General features: G+C 34.9%; 1 protein-coding gene across 2 annotated transcripts in view; it reads left to right on the top strand.

Annotated features, from left to right (window-relative positions):
* Nucleotides 1-19,593, top strand: part of prep (prolyl endopeptidase) — a 56,511-nt gene that overhangs the window by 9,474 nt on the left and 27,444 nt on the right. For both annotated transcript variants that reach the window (XM_069178643.1, XM_006626021.2), the window contains exons 5-9: nt 3,817-4,026; nt 4,648-4,769; nt 6,840-6,945; nt 9,953-10,144; nt 16,829-17,026. In XM_069178643.1, coding sequence (XP_069034744.1) covers nt 3,817-4,026; nt 4,648-4,769; nt 6,840-6,945; nt 9,953-10,144; nt 16,829-17,026 — 828 coding nt within the window. The remainder of the gene's footprint in view (nt 1-3,816; nt 4,027-4,647; nt 4,770-6,839; nt 6,946-9,952; nt 10,145-16,828; nt 17,027-19,593) is intronic.

Genomic DNA, 19,593 nt, shown 5'->3' with positions numbered 1-19,593 from the left:
TAAGAAAAAACGAGATATCAAGTAACTTTAAGTCTTGAAACATATTCTCTTTAAGTATATTTCAGAGTGTAAAACCCAGTGCATTTTCAGCAGAGATTGACATGTCCTGTATAAAATATTTCTTAGGTTGAATTGACCATTTGTCTTGGGTTAGTGGATCATATTTAAGCTACTGTAGTTATAGGGTCATTGCACGCGTTGTAGGTAGATGAGTTTCTCTGTAAAGATGAGCTTAATTTATTTCCCACAAGAAATGCTTCTCATATTTTAAAATCCGGTTCGAACTGTAATCAGTAGTTTGGACGGCAAAAGAAAGCCTGAGAATGAATAAGTAGAACTGAGGAAATCCCTGTGATGAACTAAAGGGGGGTGTCCAAGGCAGCAATCTGTAAATAATTTTTGTATATCTCACTTTTGTCAATTGTTGCGATGTGGGAGGAATACCTGAACCTTTAGAGTTGAATGTTAATGTCTTTCTCGCACACCAGTCTGGAATCCCTGTAAAAGGATGCCCACAGAATGGCCAGTGCTATTGCAGGGAGACGGGTAAAAGGAGGACCGGTTGGCTTGGAGAGATCTTTGCTCCGTACTTCTCTGACGCGCTCCCCATTATTCAGACAGCTTTTTCTCTCTTCTCTCAATGTCAGTGGCAGGGGACGTCCTGCAAAAGATGTTTGTTAGGTAATTGTGTCCACAAGATGGCAGTGTCTGGAAAATAAAGTCTGGTCTACAATGTAGTTTACTTTTCAAAAGTTATGAATGCATAAAAGATTGCCATGCTTAATATACTTGGATTTTCGTGAAACTATGCATACAGGAGAATTTAGATTTGAGTTAAACTTAATATAATATTTTAATGTACAACAATTCTTCAATTTATCTGTTAAATATTCTTTGGAGCTCTTGTAGTCTTGTACCGTCTTGTGTGGAAGTCTGTTTTTCCATAATCTTCTCTAGGCCAGTGGTTGAATTGAAGTGATTTGTTTGCCAGACTGAATTCACCCACTGTGCGTTATTTAATTGCAGGGAAAGCCTCTGTTGCACAATAGTAAACTCCTCATGGATTTGTGAGATATTGATTTAGATAAAAGAAGAATGTGGTCCAAGTTTATCATGGTGGTGTTGAGAAGATTTTCCTTATTTGTTCTCCTGCTCCTGTGCGCTATAGAGTCCCTGGAACTGTTCCCTGTTTTATTCTGCTGTTTTGTCCTTGTCAGCCAAGGAGACTCTCAGATGTGTTAAAGCGGAAGTGGAAATTGAAGAGAAATATGTCGATGTGCAGGGTATTTGACCAGTATTAACTTCTATGACTATGCCTTTTGAGTTGAAGTAGGAATCAAATTCCTGCTAAAGGAAATGCATTTCTCAGAGCAGTACAAGGAAAGTGGTTACTGAATGTGATTTATGCAAGTACTGTATTTGAATAATACATGGTTTAACAAATGTATTTGAAATTTCTTTAATTTTTGCACTGAGATGGATTTGGTATGACAAATTTAACTACATATGTTTTGCCACTATTAGCAGCTCACAGTGAGTCTAAGAATAAAAAAGACAGCTGTGTTTTAATACCTTATACAATTAAATGACAGAAATATTACAAAATGCCATGTTTGTTTTTCACATTCACAATACTCTGAATGTGGATGGTGTACACTACAGTTATGTTTTTTTTAGGGTATAATGATTATAAAACAATGGCCTGTTTTTTTTTTGCAAACTTGAATTCAAGAAAAGCAAACCTTGTACTGTTCATGTACCAGTTTTGTGGCTCTTTTCAGTTTTCCACAGATAATATTAATCTTTGTACAAACAGAAGGTACAGTTCAAGCTGTTCATTGTACTGTATGTTTCATTTTTAGGGCTGCCATGTAATGGCATGCTTATTGGATCTGCTGCATAAATAAATGTTAGTGAGGAATTGCATCAGCTTGTGATCTGCAAAGGAACAAGCAGAAGTTAATTCCTTGTTGACAAGTAGGAATGGAAGCATTTCAGCCGTGAAGCCTTCAAATGTGAAGGAGAAAACAAAGCTAGGACCGAGATGCATTCTTTCTCTCATATCTCCCCTTTATCCTGTAAAAACCACCACATCTTTGCTCTTTCTACTCTGTGTGTATTTAAGTCCTAGTTTTTCCTAAATAGATGGATTTGTGTATCTTAAAATTATTATAAATTAACTATAGTATATTGCATATTTCTAGATTACCCTTTTTTAGTTGTATTAGATAAAAGCCAAGCTTTCCTAAGGTTTCATTTAGTGACTGGAACTACTGCTGTTTTTTCTGGAGTAACGTCTCTAATGTAATCATGTCACATGATCACAAAGCTCATTAATTTGGGTAATGCAAGTCTGTGACTGATTTTGAGTTTCTTTTTGTGTTTATAATTAATAATTTATCCATTATTTGTTGTTTATTCATTATGCATTATGCCCCATCTTTTTTCATTTTTAAAGATTAAATGAATGCAGCTTATGTTCAGAGGCATATTTTTTTAAACAATATGATGGAGGAATGGTTTATGTTGGAATTTGGGTTTTTCCAGCACCCACAACATACCATAATGTTTCCAGCATACCGTAACAGCATCCTAACCTCTGTTAAAGACTCTTGTTTACTTTGTTTGAAATCATCGTTGCACAGTTCAGTAGCACATAAAATATTCTGTTTCAGGTTCTTCTCAGAGCAGATTGACAAGGAATGTCTTGAAATGTGGCAAGTAATCACGGACTACTTGGTAGAAGTCTGCTGCACTCTAAGCACCATATGCAGATTCTTAAGAAACAAGGTTTCCTATAGGAGTAAGCTGTACTTAATTAATACTGCAACTCATCTCCAGTTCCTCTCAATTTGAAAATGTCTTTACTCTGGAACCTCTAAGCTCACTTCTGGCACCTCCTTGTGATATGAAAAATTTAACTTGTGCGTTTACAATTTAAAATTCATTTTAAAGACAGTCACCGTTTTATCTTGTTGGCACCTTGATTACTTTTTCAAGAAAAAAAAATCATATTTGCTCACTGTGCATGAATAACTTAAAACAGACTTTTTTCACAGAAGAAAAAGGGACAGGATGTGTAGCCTTGTACTTTGCTGTTCTTCTGATGCAGTGCACGCTCTGCCAGCGTTGATTGCCAGGAATCGATCTGAGACGGGTTTTGCATTGCAATGCTGCATGCTGGAACATTAAAAAACGCTTTTCCTCAGAATAGTATAGTATAGTTCACTCCTGAAATCTGGCTAATGCTGGATGAGGCTACTTGTTTGAACAATAGAAAGTGCCTTGATGCGTTACATGCCAGCTCATACATCTTATAAACCAAAAGTATTTAAAACATGATTTTATGAAAATGAAGAAAATATGAGAATTTTATCCCAAACATAAAATTATATATTTCTGCCATATAGTTACCTATGGCATATAAACACTATGGGTCAGTGGAAGATCATACCATCAGGTTCTGACAACATTAGAGTGGTAATGTGTAAAAAATATAGATGGCCTTATAGGAAAAAGTATGGCATTTGAAATTACTAAATACCTTTAGTAACATGTAATCTGTATTGGCTTGAAAATGCATTGAAAGTACATTACATTGATGATGATGAGCATTGGAGCGTTTAGCTGTGACATGCGCTAAGGACCTCTGTTTTCCCACACACATCTGGTCTCTTCCGTTCACCTGGAGCTGCGGCACCTCATGATTTACAAATTAAATGCTGAGAGTTAGGTCTTCTGGTATATACTAAAAACACTTTCAATGACTAGGTATTATTTTTTTATATCCTTGATCTCTCCTCTATTTTCTCACAGGCTATACATTTACAGAAGATGGAGAGTATTTTGCATATGGCGTCAGTGCCAGTGGCTCTGACTGGGTGGAGATCAAGTTCCTGCGTGTGGATGGCCCTGTAGAGTTGGAGGACCGTCTGGAACGAGTGAAGTTCAGCTGCATGTCCTGGACTCACGATGGGAAAGGCTTATTTTACAACTCTTACCCCATTCAGGACGGGAAAAGTGATGGTAACAGGGCGTCTCTTAACTTCCTAGCATCAAGTTCAAATAGTCATGTCACCTCTAAAGGGCTAGAAGGGTTTCATAAATCAGTCTTTCTATTTCAGTCAGATGTTTGTTTTCTGGCTCAATTGTGGAAGCCATTGAAATGAAAGTAGGCTATTTATCACAGCATGACCTAGTTGCATTGTTAATATGGACATAATTGTATATAGAACTTCCATATTAGGGAAGACTTAACTGCACAGTAATACAATGAGAAACATTTAAAACTCAGGTACACAAGTGAGTGGGGAAGTCACATAATTATCTTGTATTTTTTTTTAAGTTGGAAAAGATTGAAATCATATCTTCACACATACCTATTTTGTTTTGGAATAATGTCACTCCACTGTTATTTCCTTAGGAATTGTTACTGTAATTATGCTAGAAATTATTTCTTAATAACCATAAGTCAAGGTGGTTTAACAACAGAATAAAAGTTGGCCCTGAATGTGGGACATTATTTAAAAATGAGAGAAAGCAGTGCAGTTGGAGAAGACTGCTCTGCCTCAGTATGCCCATGTCCTATTCTTTGTGTCATGTTTGTATGTGTAAGAATACTGACCCCTTCTCTTTTATATACACAAGGTACAGAAACATCCACTAACTTGCACCAGAAATTGTATTATCATGTTCTTGGCACACCTCAGTCGGAGGATGTTCTCTGTGTAGAGTTTCCAGAAAATCCAAAATGGATGGGTGGAGCTGAGGTATGCCTGGTCGTTTTCTAAGACAAACCAGATGACATGTTTAGTTCATTTATTTTAATGTCATAATTCTGCAATTTTGGTATGGGGATTCTTAGTAAAAGGATATGCTAAAGGTGGGGCCAATAACATCACAGAAATGTATACATAAAGAGAATACTTTTATACATATATAGAATTTTTGTAATTAAGCATATTTATGCAGTTGTTTGAGTTATCACATTGTTGGCATTTTGAGTGCCAATTTTCCCATAAAATAAGTTTGTATGATAAAAACAATCTGTCAGCCCACGCTGTCTAGCATAAATAAACATCTTAGAGATATCACAGAACTAGAAAGCCATCATTTACATTGCACCAAAACACCTTAATCATTGCACTTAATTTCTGAATCTATTGCTGTATGTTTCATATGCGTCAATGGCTGAATATTTGGTAACTTTCAGTGCATCATCTTCAAACATGGAGCAGCCTCAAACACATTGAGTGTTGCGAGGTCAGGAAGCCTGACTTGATTAGGATCAACCTCTCAACAGGCTTTAAAAACAGTTGGCAGTGATTTGACAGAACCGTACAAAGCCAGGCATGTACTGTAGGCTTCAATTTTATCTCTGTGCAAAGGGCTTTCTCCGATAACATGTCAGTTGTGTCACTGAAACACTTTGCCCAGTTTGCAAGATTGGCCAAATCATTTTCCACTGTATCTGTGATCTCATTTCAGTTTTTTTTTGGTTAGCACTCGGTCACCGTTATTCTTCAGGCGAACACTCCTGCTGCGACATTATATTTGATCACTTTTATTTTAAAATTTCGTGATTTTACATAGATTTTCAGTAACTGACTCATAAAATCAAATCACAAAATCTGAATTTCTGAGTAATAGCTTAGAATTCAAAAAAAAATTGGCTGTAAAAATTATAATTCAAAAATGCTACCATAAACTTTTACATGGTGTAATTGTATTTAAAATATTGTGATAAATTATTTTTTTATAGGTGTACATTGTGACAATTTTAAAATTTACAAATTTGAAAAGTATTTTCATTAAAATCTATTGTAAATTAAAAAAACTTTAATTTTATGTAAATGTAGCTTAGTTTACCTGTTTGATACGGTTTGATCTACTGCTTCATGCACAACTTTTCAAAATTTAATTATAGGCGTCTATGAAACGTGTCCGGTTTCAATTGTTCTAAGTATCTTGGTCTGTCACTATAGAGCTTATGTGTCAGATATACATGGTTTTTCCTTTCTTATTGTTGAAATGTATACATCTACGATTGTGATCTTGATTAGCAAGCAGGTGTTTGTTTCCAAAGACATAGAAACAATAATTCAAATTTAACTCGAATATTTTCACTGTACAGTGCAGTGCTTCTGTCACGTTATGAGTAAACACCTAGAGGTGTTTTGTGAAATTTTCTATTAAAGAAACAGTTAAGCAACTTAAGGTCTGAATTGAATTTGCCCTGTTTAACAACATTTAAGCAAATAGATTTTGCTAGTCACTTTTGAATGAAGTCTGCTATCCTTAAATTATGCAAGTTTTTTACTGTAGTGTTTAGAATTGTCAGAACAAACCACATTTAAAAGTGTTTGAGAAAGTTTATAATGCTGTTGAATATAGCATTCATAGAATTGTAGAACTGACATATCTAAAATGTAGTGTGAAGATTACTTAAAACAATTATCTGCTTATTTACCGATTTCAAAGGTAGTATTTCATATTGGGTACACAAATTTAAGTGAAATACACCAATATTACTACTACTTGAATTCAGTGTCTTTAATGCAAAGGAATTTGCTTATTGCATTTTTATGCGAGCACCCAATTAAGGAGTACCTGTAAACTATCTTAAGACTGATTAGATGTGTTGTTTAAAGTTAGCTTTTTAAAGCTGGGTTGATATGAGGCTCAGTTTTTTTTCTAAGAGACATTAGAACTTCAGGAAGTCATAATATTTAGTTTTGTTTTAACTGGTCCTCTAACAGCTGGATAAGAGTATTTCCTGAGAAAAGTGAAGCATTATTTTTGGAATCTTGAAGTAGTGGTTTGTCGTCCTTGTACTGCAGGTGTCAGATGATGGACGGTATGTCTTGCTGTCTATCCATGAAGGCTGTGACCCAGTGAACAGACTGTGGTACTGTGATCTCCAAGAGGTCCCAGAGGGAATAAAAGGTATCTAAATATATATACATTCATTTAAAATGTTGTCAGCATGATTTTAAGTCAGATTCAGTATATTGATTGTTTTTTAAAAGTATGTGACATGACCTTAATGCCAACTAACAAAATGCATAGCTCCTCTAGATGGTTATACATAGACCCATTAGGTAGTTTTGTTTAGTTTAATTAGTGAATTGTTTGGACTGTAAATGTTCAATATTCATATCCAAGGCTCACCGGTGGTTTCAGCTTTGAGTATATCATTAATTTTTTAAAGTATTTTTTCTAGTATGACAGTTTGTGTTGCAAGTCTGCTGCTTCATCACATAAGTCCATATTGTTAGAGGCAAGAAATAAGTTCACACTTAAGAGTAACAGGCCTTCATGAAAGTCTAATGCTTAGATTTGCATTGCTATATTGGTGTTGTATAGTTCATAGAATTTTGGTTTAGCCATAAGGGAAATTAAAGAAAATTAAAAAATGATTTTTATAAGACTACCACAAATACTATTGAATCTATCTTACTTTATGTATCATTCAAATCCTTTAATTATGAACCTTAGCAATGAGGAGTTCTCTCTCCTGAGGTCTGATGTTGCTTATGAGATTTTGAAATGATCTGATTTGCATGCTTTTGATGCTTACTATGTTATATTGACTTCTAGATTAATAAACAAATCTCTTGTGATTGGAGTGTGTGTTGTAATAATGCTGAGTGGTGATTTGGAGATTTCAGGCCTCATAAATGCTTGTGAAAACTGTTTCACAGTTGTCAATGTTGTCATTTGGTCTTTGTCCAAACTTCAGAGTATTGAGCACATTAACATGAATATCATAAGTACCTATGTCATTGTGATTAAGGGTATTATGTATTATTTGTGATTTAGGGTACTATTAGAATAATGCAACAAACTCAGTATTTTTACCAATGCAGTAGTCTTTTTGCCATGATATGTCATGCAACTGTAAAATTTAAGATACCTGGTTTTATCAAAGCGGAACAATTTGCAGTTCAGATGATCAAAGGTCATTTGGTATGGCAGCAAAGAAATACTTAAAAATGTTTGTAAATATTGTAAGTTATTAGCCTGTAGTTAGCCTAATTCAGGATTCGACTTCTTTTTAATGTTAACATGTTAAATATAACATGATCGAGTAGTTTATTGCTTAATTGCATCTTGTGTCTTTTATGTATTCCCGTTTTGTACATTTGTTTAGGTCTAGTATTTCTTGTACATGCACTGAGTTCTCCAATGAAGACTTTTTTTTCATTATCTTAGCATTGATATTGATGTAGTTTGCATTGGACAAATCTGGGATCAATTTCTGAGTTGTTGCTGTTGACTACTGTGACATCATCTGCATCTGAATCATGTTTTCTTGTGTCTGAAGTATACTGCATTGTATTCTTCACTTTAAAGCACAGATAAGTTACTAATGTGTTTGCACAGTTTCATTAGGAACTTAGTTCTAAATCATTTCAGCCCTAAGATTTTAGCCTTTCATGTTTTCTCTTCTTTGGATGGAATTCATCACTGTAACTTATTGCTTGTAGCACAGCCTACACCCTTTCTGAAAGCACTTAGTTTGTTGTGAAATAATTTACACACAGTAACCAGGTGGAACCTGCCACGATTCTAGGGTTCTAGTTAGGGCTGGGCAATATGGCCAAGAACGTTATCACAATAAAAATTTTCATATCAGTCGATATCGATAATTATCACGATAAATCTCAAATCATTATTTCTTTCAACTTTAAAGGCAGATTGTTTTCTCCTGAGTGAAAGTTGAAGAAACAGTTAATTGGAAAATTAAACAACTCTTTATTTTAAGAACACAACAAACACTTGCCAAACAGCAGAAACATTAAACAAATGGATAGAGAGTATTCAAGTCTTTTGGATGTCAAAATATGCATGAGTAAAATTCACAAAATAAATATCTTAATCGAAAAATTAAATACTGCAGTGTGATAAAACACACATAGAAGATGGTTCAGACAGACTGCAAAGCTTAAAGTGCTCTATTTTATGTCTGATCGTAAAAAGCCAAAATATCTCAAAATTACCGAAGTTGAATGACCTTTTCTGTTGACAATGTCATCGTCCTTCGAGCTGGTCGTTGGCAGCACTACATTTGCTTCACTGTCATTTCTCAACTCTAACTACAATCCTGTCAGCCACCACCATGTGGGTAAACAACAGCACGTTTTATCGTGATAATTATCGTTATCGAATTATCGCCCAGCCCTAGTTCTAGTGTACTTGTATGCACAGTAAGCATCTAGAGTACAAGGTCATGCCTTCCAACAATATTGAGACAGCAAAGTCTATCAATCATGCAATCTCCATCAGGCTTTCTGGAATTGTGCCAATTCCCAGTGTGGCACTTGATGGTGTAACCAAGCAGCAGCAGAATGAGTTCTGACATTTACAGAAATATTTTATTTGCTTACATTTCAGAAAATGTTTGTTGTGCTGTCTGTTCACCATGTAGCATGTCACTGACCCACATGCAACATATAACCAATGCGACCAAGTAATTCAGTAGAAAAAAGTGAAAAATCTTTGACACACCAAGTCAATCTCTAGGTTTGAATCCAACTGAGCGTGCATTTTACATTTTTAAGAAACACAAATCTAAGTCCCAATACCTCAAGAATAGGCAAGATCTCCCAAGTAATTACAAAAAACATTATACAGCTTGGTGAGTACAATGGGTTAAGGTTTCATATGGTTATTGCTTAAAAGTGATATGTAACTACTGTAAATACTGATTTTAATACAAATTTAAAGTGAATGTATCTTTATGCTTCTAGTCACTTGGAATCACAGGATTGAACACAAAAGTATATTTGTATTCTAATATGATCAAATGGAATTATCCCTAAATAACATGTATTTTAGATTAGGATTCATTTTAATCTTATACAAATTGTGTAATTGTAATGGGCACTTTACAACATATGTTTGTATATCTTTGAGAACTACAGTATATAATTTTCTAATTTTTTTGCAGGAATTTTGCCATGGGTGAAGCTAATTGACAACTTTGATGCTGAATATGAATACATCACCAATGAGGGCTCAGTTTTCACTTTTAAAACAAATTTAAATGCCCCAAGATATCGTATTATCAACATCAACTTTGATGACCCAGATATTACGAACTGGAAGGAGTTAATTCCAGAACACGAAAAAGATGTTATTGGTAGGTTTGTGATTGTTTTTGTGTAACTTTAGATTTACTGTCATTCAGTACCATTTTTATGTGGTGCAAATTGAAGAAATGTAAACTGCGTTCTATCAGTTTGTCTACGTTACACTCTCTCTCCAGAAGTCATTGTACAGGAAAGTCTCAGCACTGACAGCGTAGTATTGGTCTGATTTGTGTTATATTTTTAGATGGTTGCTACCTGCCTAAAAGTGTTAAAATGCCAAAAATGTCAAAATATACATGATGTAATAATGAATGTTCATTATATGCCTAACACTGATTATACAAAAAACCTGTATGTGCCCTAGTACTTAAATTTATTTCCACCACCTCTAATGTCTTTATTTTGATTGGAAAACAAATCCCATGATCCAAACATTAGGTAAACTCGTATGGTTCTTTTTGCCTATGGTGATAGTCTTTGAGGTAGAAATATTTGTGTTTTTATCCCCTAGAATCAATAATATGAAATGGGTTTATACAAGTGTATTTTTTCATGGAACTCTCAGCTACATTTAAGTCTGTACTTCAGTATGATAAAATGAACAGATTTATCATTAATCCTTAAATTGATTTTAATGTTACAGAGCGATGGTAATGAATATATAGATTTTCATTGTTTATATGTATTATCATTTTCTCATTTTCAACATTTTACTATTCAGAAGATGCACAAGTACAGTAAGAGTTACATAAGCTTAATTTTTATATACGTTCACATCAGGTTATATTAATTTTACAGGGCTTCTTGATAAGGAACTGGAACTGCTAAAATTGACTTGTACTGCATATACGATGAAATGGGTAATTTTAACACTTGCAGTGCTTATTTAAATTAGTATAGTTTAAAATTGTAAAACAAATGTTTCACTCTAGCACTTCTCAGATGTTTTAAAAATGTGTTCTTCTGGTTAACAAACATCTTAAATTTAGTTTCAGTTCATAGTGTCCAAAACGTATAACATAGATGAGTACAGTACATCATTGATACATTTAAAAAATATGATAAATGCCTATCTTAGTGCACCATTCATTGACAGTCATAAGAGGAAAATCATAATCTTTAGCCTAGGAAACCATGAAAACATTTTGAGTTGTACGATAGAAAACTAATTTTGACTATAAAATAAATATTTTCACAATCCATATATTCACTGTAACGCTTATGTGCTTAATCAGTTTTTTTATGCAGGTTTCAAGTTGTGTTATGTTGAAATTGTATTATTTTGAATTGCTAGAATTTTGCACCTTTCTCTTATTATTGATTTAATTGAAGTCACTTACATTCAAAATGGCCAATTTAAATCATTTAGGTAACCTTAATATATCTAGTTAATCAATCCCAACACTGAAGGGCAACCGAGAATAATTCCAATTAGCTATTACAAAAACGTACTTTTGAACATATTCACAGTCATCTTAGTATTTTTAAAGTAAGACTGCAACCATTTAAAGTGCCAGATTCATATTATTACTATAATTTTAAATTAATTGCTGACTTACTATTTTGTTGTTGTTGTTGTTGTTGTTATTATTATTATTATTATTATTATTATTATTATTATTATTATTATTTCTGGACACTCCACTCAAAGCGCTTTACAGGTAATGGGGACTCCCCTCCACCACCACCAATGTGCAGCACCACCTGGATGATGCGACGGCAGCCATAGTGCGCCAGAATGCTCACTACACATCAGCTAACAGTGGGGAGGAGAGCAGAGTAATGAAGCCAATTCATAGATAAATCATAAATCAGTACACCTAATTTTGTGTCTTAAACTCAACTTATAGAAAACGGAAGAGCTGTTATTTATTGGAGTTGAGATGCTGAAAGCGTTTCAGCTATTCTCAGATTTTCCTTTTGGAAACTGTTCCCTTTACAATAAATGTCATGGTAATGTGCAGTGTTTAATGTAATGGCTTTTAAGATGGGCTTTTATATTCTAAATTGTTCTGCGACCTTTGACAGTTGCGTTAGAGAAAAGTGACATTGATGTTGTCATTTCCTTCAGTGTTAAATTTTTCTTAAGAAAAAGCCATCCTTAAAGAGGAAAAAAAGGTCTCGTATACAAAGCATTAGAAAAGGTCAGATAGGAATCTACTTGCCTTTTTTATTAAGAGTGTGAAAGGACATAGTCTAGTTTCCTTATTCCTTTTTCATGACGGAAAGCAATTGCATTTTTTTCCGTTTCATTCTTATACACCCACAGCTCATAATACTGATAACATGGCCTGGGTGTCTCTGATGACTGTGTAGTCATCTGTATTCTTTTTTGACTCTGTGCGTCTTAATATAGAAAGCTAACCAGGAAATGAGAATAGCTGTTATCCAGTGTTTGCTGCTGACCATGAGCAAAAGCCATTGAAGTATGGAAATCGCACCATATAACTAATTCCATCTAATATATAAAGCTTTACACTGCATATTTTGTGTTTACCATAATATTAATTGTGTTGAATTTCCTTTTCCATCTTAAATTATGAGTTTAAATATACTATAGAAACATAATTCCAGCTTTTTGATGGAGATTTGGCTATACCTTCTGTATTACATGGACTTGCCAACCTTGTATTTTGTAGTATATTTGTACATATCATACCCTTGAAATCTGAAACACATATTTCGCAATAAGACTGAGTAAATATTGCAAACTTTTCATCTTGAACACCAAGATTAATGTAATTGTAAGATAAACAATTAATTCCAGTTATTTGCAGCCCAATTATTGAAGTTTTAGTTTAATTAATCAATTCTGAAGTGTTTACTGTTGAGTTCTGGAAGTTTTTTATGATGAGTGATAAATACACAAAGAATATTGTGCATTAAAGCTAGGTTACTGTTCTAGCTATTGGAGGTATCCATTACTAAGCAGCACAGAATGTTTAAATTAATGTAATAATAATTGCTTACACTTCTATAGTGCTTTTCTGGACATTCCACTCAAAGGTAATGGGGACTCCCCTCTACCACCACCAATGTGCACCATCCACTGGATGATGCAATGGCTGCAATAGTGTGCCAGCTATCAGTGAGGAGGAGAACAGAATGATGAAGCCAGATGGGGATTATTAGGAGACTGATTGATAAAGGCAAATGGGAAATTTGACTAGGATGCTGGGGTAATACCCCTACTCTTTTCAAGAGAGACCCTGGGATTTTTAATGACCACAGAGAGTCAGGACCTCGGTTTTACATCTCATCCAAAGCATGGCTCCTTTTTACAGTATAGTGTCCCCGTCACTATGCTGGGGCATTAGAACCCACACAGACCCCAGGGTTAGCGCCCCCTACTGGTCCCACTAACACCTCTTCCAACAGCAACCTTAGTTTTTCCCAGGAGGTCTCCCATCTAGGTACTGACCAGGCTCACACCTGCTGAGCTTCAGTGGGTTGCCAGTTATGAGTAGCAGGGTGATATGGCTTCTGGCCATATTGATGTGATTTGGAGTGGAACCGTAAAATGCTCGAAGGCAATCAGCCTTCTGAAGTAGCCTCAAGATACCACAACATGCTCAAGTCAAAGCACACAGAAATGTGGTAAATAAAAACAGAATGAATGTTAGTGATGAAGTTAATGTTTATTATTCTTAGCAACAACAACAATAATATAGATCAAGAGAGTCTGAAGTATTTTTTTTCATTTTTTCATATTGTTAATTTTCCAAGTAAATATTTCATTTAATTTTCAGTAGATGCCAGTTTAGCGAAATGTACTGATGACCATCTGAGTTTGGGATTTATTTTGGCATTGTTATCTACAGCCATGTGAAAAAAAAGTACACCCTCTTTCAATTCTATGGTTTTATAGATCAGGACACAAAAAAAAATCTGGTCCTTACCAGGTCCTAAAATTAGGTAAATCTAACCTCAGGTGACAAACAACATATAACAGATTCCACTATGTCATTATTTAACAAAAAATAAGCCAACATGCAGAAGCCATGTGTGAAAAACTAAGTACACCCCATGATTCAGTAGCTTGTGGTACCACCTTTATCAGCAATAACTTGAAGTAATCGCTTTCTGTATGAGTTTATCAGTCTCACATCAATTTGCAGGAATTTTGGCCCACTCTTCTTTACAACATTGCTTCAGTTTATTGATGTTTGAGAGCATTTGTTTATGCACAGCTCTGTTAAAGTCCTGCCACAGCATCTCAAAGGGGTTGAGGCCTGGACTTTGATTTGGCCATTCCAGCACCTTGAATCTTTTCTTCAGCCATTCAGTTGTAGATTTGCTGGTGTGCTTGGGATCGTTGTCCTGTTGCATGACCCAATTTCAGCCAAGCTTTATCTGTCGGACAGATGGCCTGGCATTTGTCTCTAGTATACTTTGCTATAACCAAACATCTCCACTTTGGTCTTGTCTGTCCAAAGGACATTGTTCCAGAAATCTTGTGGTTTGTTCAGATGCAACTTTGCAAACCTAAGCTGTGCTGCCATGTTCTTTTTGGAGAGAAGGAGCTTTCTCCTGGCTAACCTTCCATGAAAGCCATACTTGTTCAGTCTTTTTCTGATTGTGCTGTCATGAACTTTAATAATTTACATGTTAACCGAGGCCTGTGGATCCCTAGATGTAGCTCTTGGTTTCTTTGTGATTCCTCTGAGCATTATACGTTCTGACCTTGGGGTGAATTTGCTGGGACACCCACTCCTGGGAAGATTGGCAACTGACTTGAATGATCTCCATTTGTAAATAATCCTTCTCACTGTAGAATGATGGATTTTAAATTGTTTGGAGATGGCCTTTTAACCCATCCTGGATTGATGAGCAGCAACAATTGCTTCTCTGAGTTAATTGCTGATGTCTTTTCTCCTTCGCTTGGTGTTAACACACCTGAATGCTCCAGACCACCAGACTGCCAAACATTCTGTTTTTATAGAGGTGGTCACACTTCCTTATGATCAACAAATCATTTTATTAGCAGCACCTTCTTAGTTCCTATGGAAGTAGTAAGGGTGTACTTAATTGTTCCCAAATGGTTTCTGCATTTGGCATGATTACATAGTGAAATCTGTTATGTACTGTCTGTTATCTTAGGCTAGATGTATCTAATTATAGAAGTTGATGAGGACCAGATGATTATTTATCATTTTTAATTTATCATTATTATTTACTGTTTATTTTTTTAAAATATGATAGTGGTGTTTACTGTACACTCCATTTATCTGTTCTGCTGAAAAGAACATTGTAGCAAAAAATATAAACACAGTGCAGATTTTAATACATGTTGTTGCTGTAAAAAGCCATGTTTTCTACAAAAAAGTAACTTCCCTTGTGATCTTTTAGTGATTTTTATAGTTGATTATACTCCTTATTTTTATTAAATTTTTGCCAGTGCTCAGTCTTTATAAAAGCAAAGAAAAAGCATCCCTGCAGGCTGTAAAATGTGATTATAGATAAATGATAGAAAGCATTGAGAAGGACTAGCAATTGAAATACATTTTCTTTGCCTTAAACATAGCAACACTGTGAACATGTTCAAAAGCTTTAAAAAGTTGAAATATTTTATCTTGACTGCTATACTAATGTAAATGGGTTATTTATCATGAACATACCATTGTGTTATTTTTTTGATGATTCACTACTCTTAATATGATGATTAGTATTAGTAGTATTTCCTAGCCTAATTTTAGGCCACAAAATGTATTACATTAGAAAGGGTTTGCAGGCTTTCTATGAGAATGTAACAACTGGTGAACAGCAGGTTTGTACAGTAAGTCGAGTTATGTGATAGTGATTAGAATTACCTATACATTCTGTTAAAGGGGCTGATAACACTAGCACAGTGTTTCCCCATACTGATCGCAGGGACCCACAAACGTATTGAAGCCTTGCACTAACACAATGCCTTTGATGAAAAGTGAGAAGAAGCTTGCCTGGTTCCATATTAGTTCTGCAGACATTTGCAGATCTGCAAACTGGGCGAATGGAAAGGTTTCGTAAAAACTGAAAAAGCAGAATAATGTTGGCTAGGTATCAACAATTTACGTCTACTAGTATCACTATTGATATTGCTCTTTGGAAAGCGACTGTGTGTTGCTTTCAAGTTAAGCATGTAAATACTTCCATTCACTTCTATGAACAAATATACATTTCTCCTCTTCTCTTGAACCACACAATATTATTTTCTCTGATAATGTAGTTACAAAATTCATACTACTATATTATGGTTCAGCTGGTGAGTTTGCTCCTAGGTAGTTTTAAGATCTTGTGTTACACTGCAGTTTCTGAAGGGGTCCATAGGGTTTGCTTTGTCAGTGCCTTTGTGAATTTAGAATACCTGGACCAGGTCCCTTTGTAGTCTTCTCTATTCAAGTCTGAAAAGGTTCAGTTCTTTCAGTGTAGGATATTAGTTTACTTGAGCATTCACTTATTATCTGTGCTCTCTGTTTTCTATCCATTACCTAATACTCAATATGCATTTCCCACAGTGATACTAGCTGAAACTTGTTGGGCTGTGACCTATCAGTAGCTGCACTGCATTAGGGAATAATGGAGTTTAGTTTATTAGTTTATTTATTAAATAGTTTATTTTGCACAAGGAATAGTATTCTGTGCTGCTAAGTATATGTTATATACATAGTATCTTGTTTCCATAATGATTTACAATAATTAAGTTTTGGAAAATATGAATAGATTTCAAATTTTAACATTGTTTTTCTGTTTTACAGTTTTTGCATCCTGTGCACATGAACATTTTCTTTTTGTGTGCTTCCTCCATGATGTGAAGAATGTGCTTACAATGTACAGTCTGGAGACTGGAGAACACCTGAAGACATTTCTTCTGGATGTAGGCTCTGTGGTGGGGTTCACTGGGCGGAAAAAGGATTCTGACATTTTTTACTACTTCACCTCTTTTCTTTCACCAGGTACATAGCATGTGCATTGTGAAAAAGATCTAGGTCTGCACCCAGTCTCACCTGCAGTTAGACCCACCAGCAAGTTGTTATGCCTCAAGACTGGATTTAATTTATGAGAAGGAGTAATCAAATGCTGTGTGGTACCGTCATACTTGTCACTTCAGAGAGCCCATCAGTTATTTATTTCCCGAAAGGACACTCAAAGACCGGATGCAACCTAAATGTATCTTCTACAAAAAGTGTCAATATCTAGCTTCACCTAGAACTGACTCCAATTGGTGCTTTTTCAAGCAAATAATAGAAATACTGTATATTCCTGTTGTCAGTGAAAATATACAGTGGTAAAAATGACAATTTTATTTAGAAGAATATAAAAGCCCAATGTTTACTGCAAAACCAAACGAGAAAAATATTAAACTCACCTTGCGAGCCAGACTTACTCTGTAGGGAAAAGAGGGAAACTTGTTTTTTTCCAATTTTGTTCAGCTGTATGATGCAATTAAGCCTTATAGGCAAATAATTAACTTACATGAAAACAAAGTCATTCTCTTTAATGTTTAAATTAAATGGATGTAGTCTGTCTAGTCTGTAAAGGTGGTGTTCTCTCACAGTTCTACAGACACTTCTTCTCCCATCTACAGATCTATATTCTGGTCTGATTTCTCTATTTACTTGTGTATTGTCTTCTCTATTGATCCTTTAAGATGGATGACTTAATCGTTCATCCACAGTTGCTTTGGGCTTGGTTAAAAAAATGAATCCTTTTTGTTTGGGCACCTGGTTTTTGACCACTGTGAATGCCTCAAGTGACAAGTTAACAGACAGCTAGGCAAATGCTACATGGAATGATCATTTTCTTTCATTAAGAAATAGGGTACTGTGAGGTGAAATTTAAACATGTTGATATCCCCTGCATGTTACAATATTAATAGCCAGTAGTTAAAATGCGAAAGCATCCTCTTTTAACATGTTTTGGAAGTCCTCAGTATCATTACTCTTGAATGAATGAATTAGACAGTGAATTAGCCTAACAGTATATTTACCTTGGAGGAAATTCAGATTTTGTTTGGTTATAAAAAAAAACATATCATTAAATATTTACATCCATATATCCCACCTCCACTTAACCTGAACATCTGTGAAAAATAAGGTCCTTTATGTATTGGTTTGTTTTTCAGTTTAGTGCCATCCAATATTATTTTGTTTAAGACTTGGTCTTAATTCAAGCTTTAAGCAGTTTAGGTTTAGTCTTTAGGTTGATTATCATGTTAAAATACCCTTCATAGGTCTTCCGTTGTGTATTAAATGATATTGAAGACGTGCTGAGCCTTTAAAAATTAATCTTCCATTTTAACTAGTTTGTCAACTTTTTGAGAACCAAGAAAACAAGACTGAATCCTTATGTTAGTCTTGTCATCTGTTCAGAATTAACCTTTATAAAGAAAGAGAAGAAGACAAGGAAATCAGTAATTCATGTAATGGCGTTAAAATAATGAGTGGATAAAAAAATGTGCCAAAAACATACTAAGGTAGAAAATGGAAGAAAAATTAAGACAAGGGACATTCTTCATGTGAAAGTTCAAGGCTCATGTTCCTAACCAGCACCGATTATGCTGTTAAATTAATTACATCCATCTCACAGAAGGCAGGAAGAATGTCATAACAGCTTGAAACTTCTTGATAATATGTGGATAAAAAGCAGTAGAGAGGAATGTGAAATGGTTTAAATTTTCAACTGAAAGAGGAAACATTAAGTTTGTCACAATGTTGTATGACACTTATTGTTACTATCTTAAAGCTTGCAGGTCATGTGGATACACAAATGAGAGAGTGCACAGTAGTATATTTTTCGGCATTACACAGTACCATTACACAGTTTTAAGATGTCCTGGTTTTATTAGTCTCCTGTCTGACCCTTTTAAGACTTGATAGAACGGTCACACAGCCCTGCAGTTCCTGCTAATATGTGCGCTATAGGGCTCAGCCCAGGCTTAATGAAACAGGTATACAGTATAACTTCCGTCATGGATTTAGAACATAAGAATGTTTGGAAATGATAGGAGCCTAGTTCCTAGTTTGGCTGGTTTTTAGGCGGTAATGTGTCCAAGGATCTAGCCATTTAATGAAAAAAGTCATGGTTTTGGCATTGACAACATGACTGGGTAGCCTGTTCCAGACTCCCACTGCCTAATTATTACATTAAGCCTCTTGTAAATTACACGTATCTATGAAATGCATACTTTAAACATATTATAGGCTGACGCAGTAATGAATAATTTTCTACTGTTAGCTGAAAAAAGCGCACGTTTATTGTAAACCTGCTTCTCCTTTTGTCTGCAGCCTGTACTGTGGGACCTAAAACTGTGTACAGTCCTGAATATCTAGGTTTTGTTATTCATCCCTGAAATTCCTAGTTACTTCTGCTATAGCATTATAAGCTGTCAGATTGTTTAACGATGTTGGATGATTCTCAGGAACACTTGCCTGGATGTTATTGTCTAATAAAATAAGGAGATATTCTACAGACATTTCCTGGAGTGCTGGCAGCTCAATACAAGGGTCTACAGTGCATTTTT

Source organism: Lepisosteus oculatus, chromosome 2, assembly GCF_040954835.1.
Source record: "Lepisosteus oculatus isolate fLepOcu1 chromosome 2, fLepOcu1.hap2, whole genome shotgun sequence".
In the NCBI taxonomy this organism is placed as follows: Eukaryota; Metazoa; Chordata; class Actinopteri; order Semionotiformes; family Lepisosteidae; genus Lepisosteus; species Lepisosteus oculatus.
This window is presented reverse-complemented; position numbering and strand designations above follow the sequence as displayed.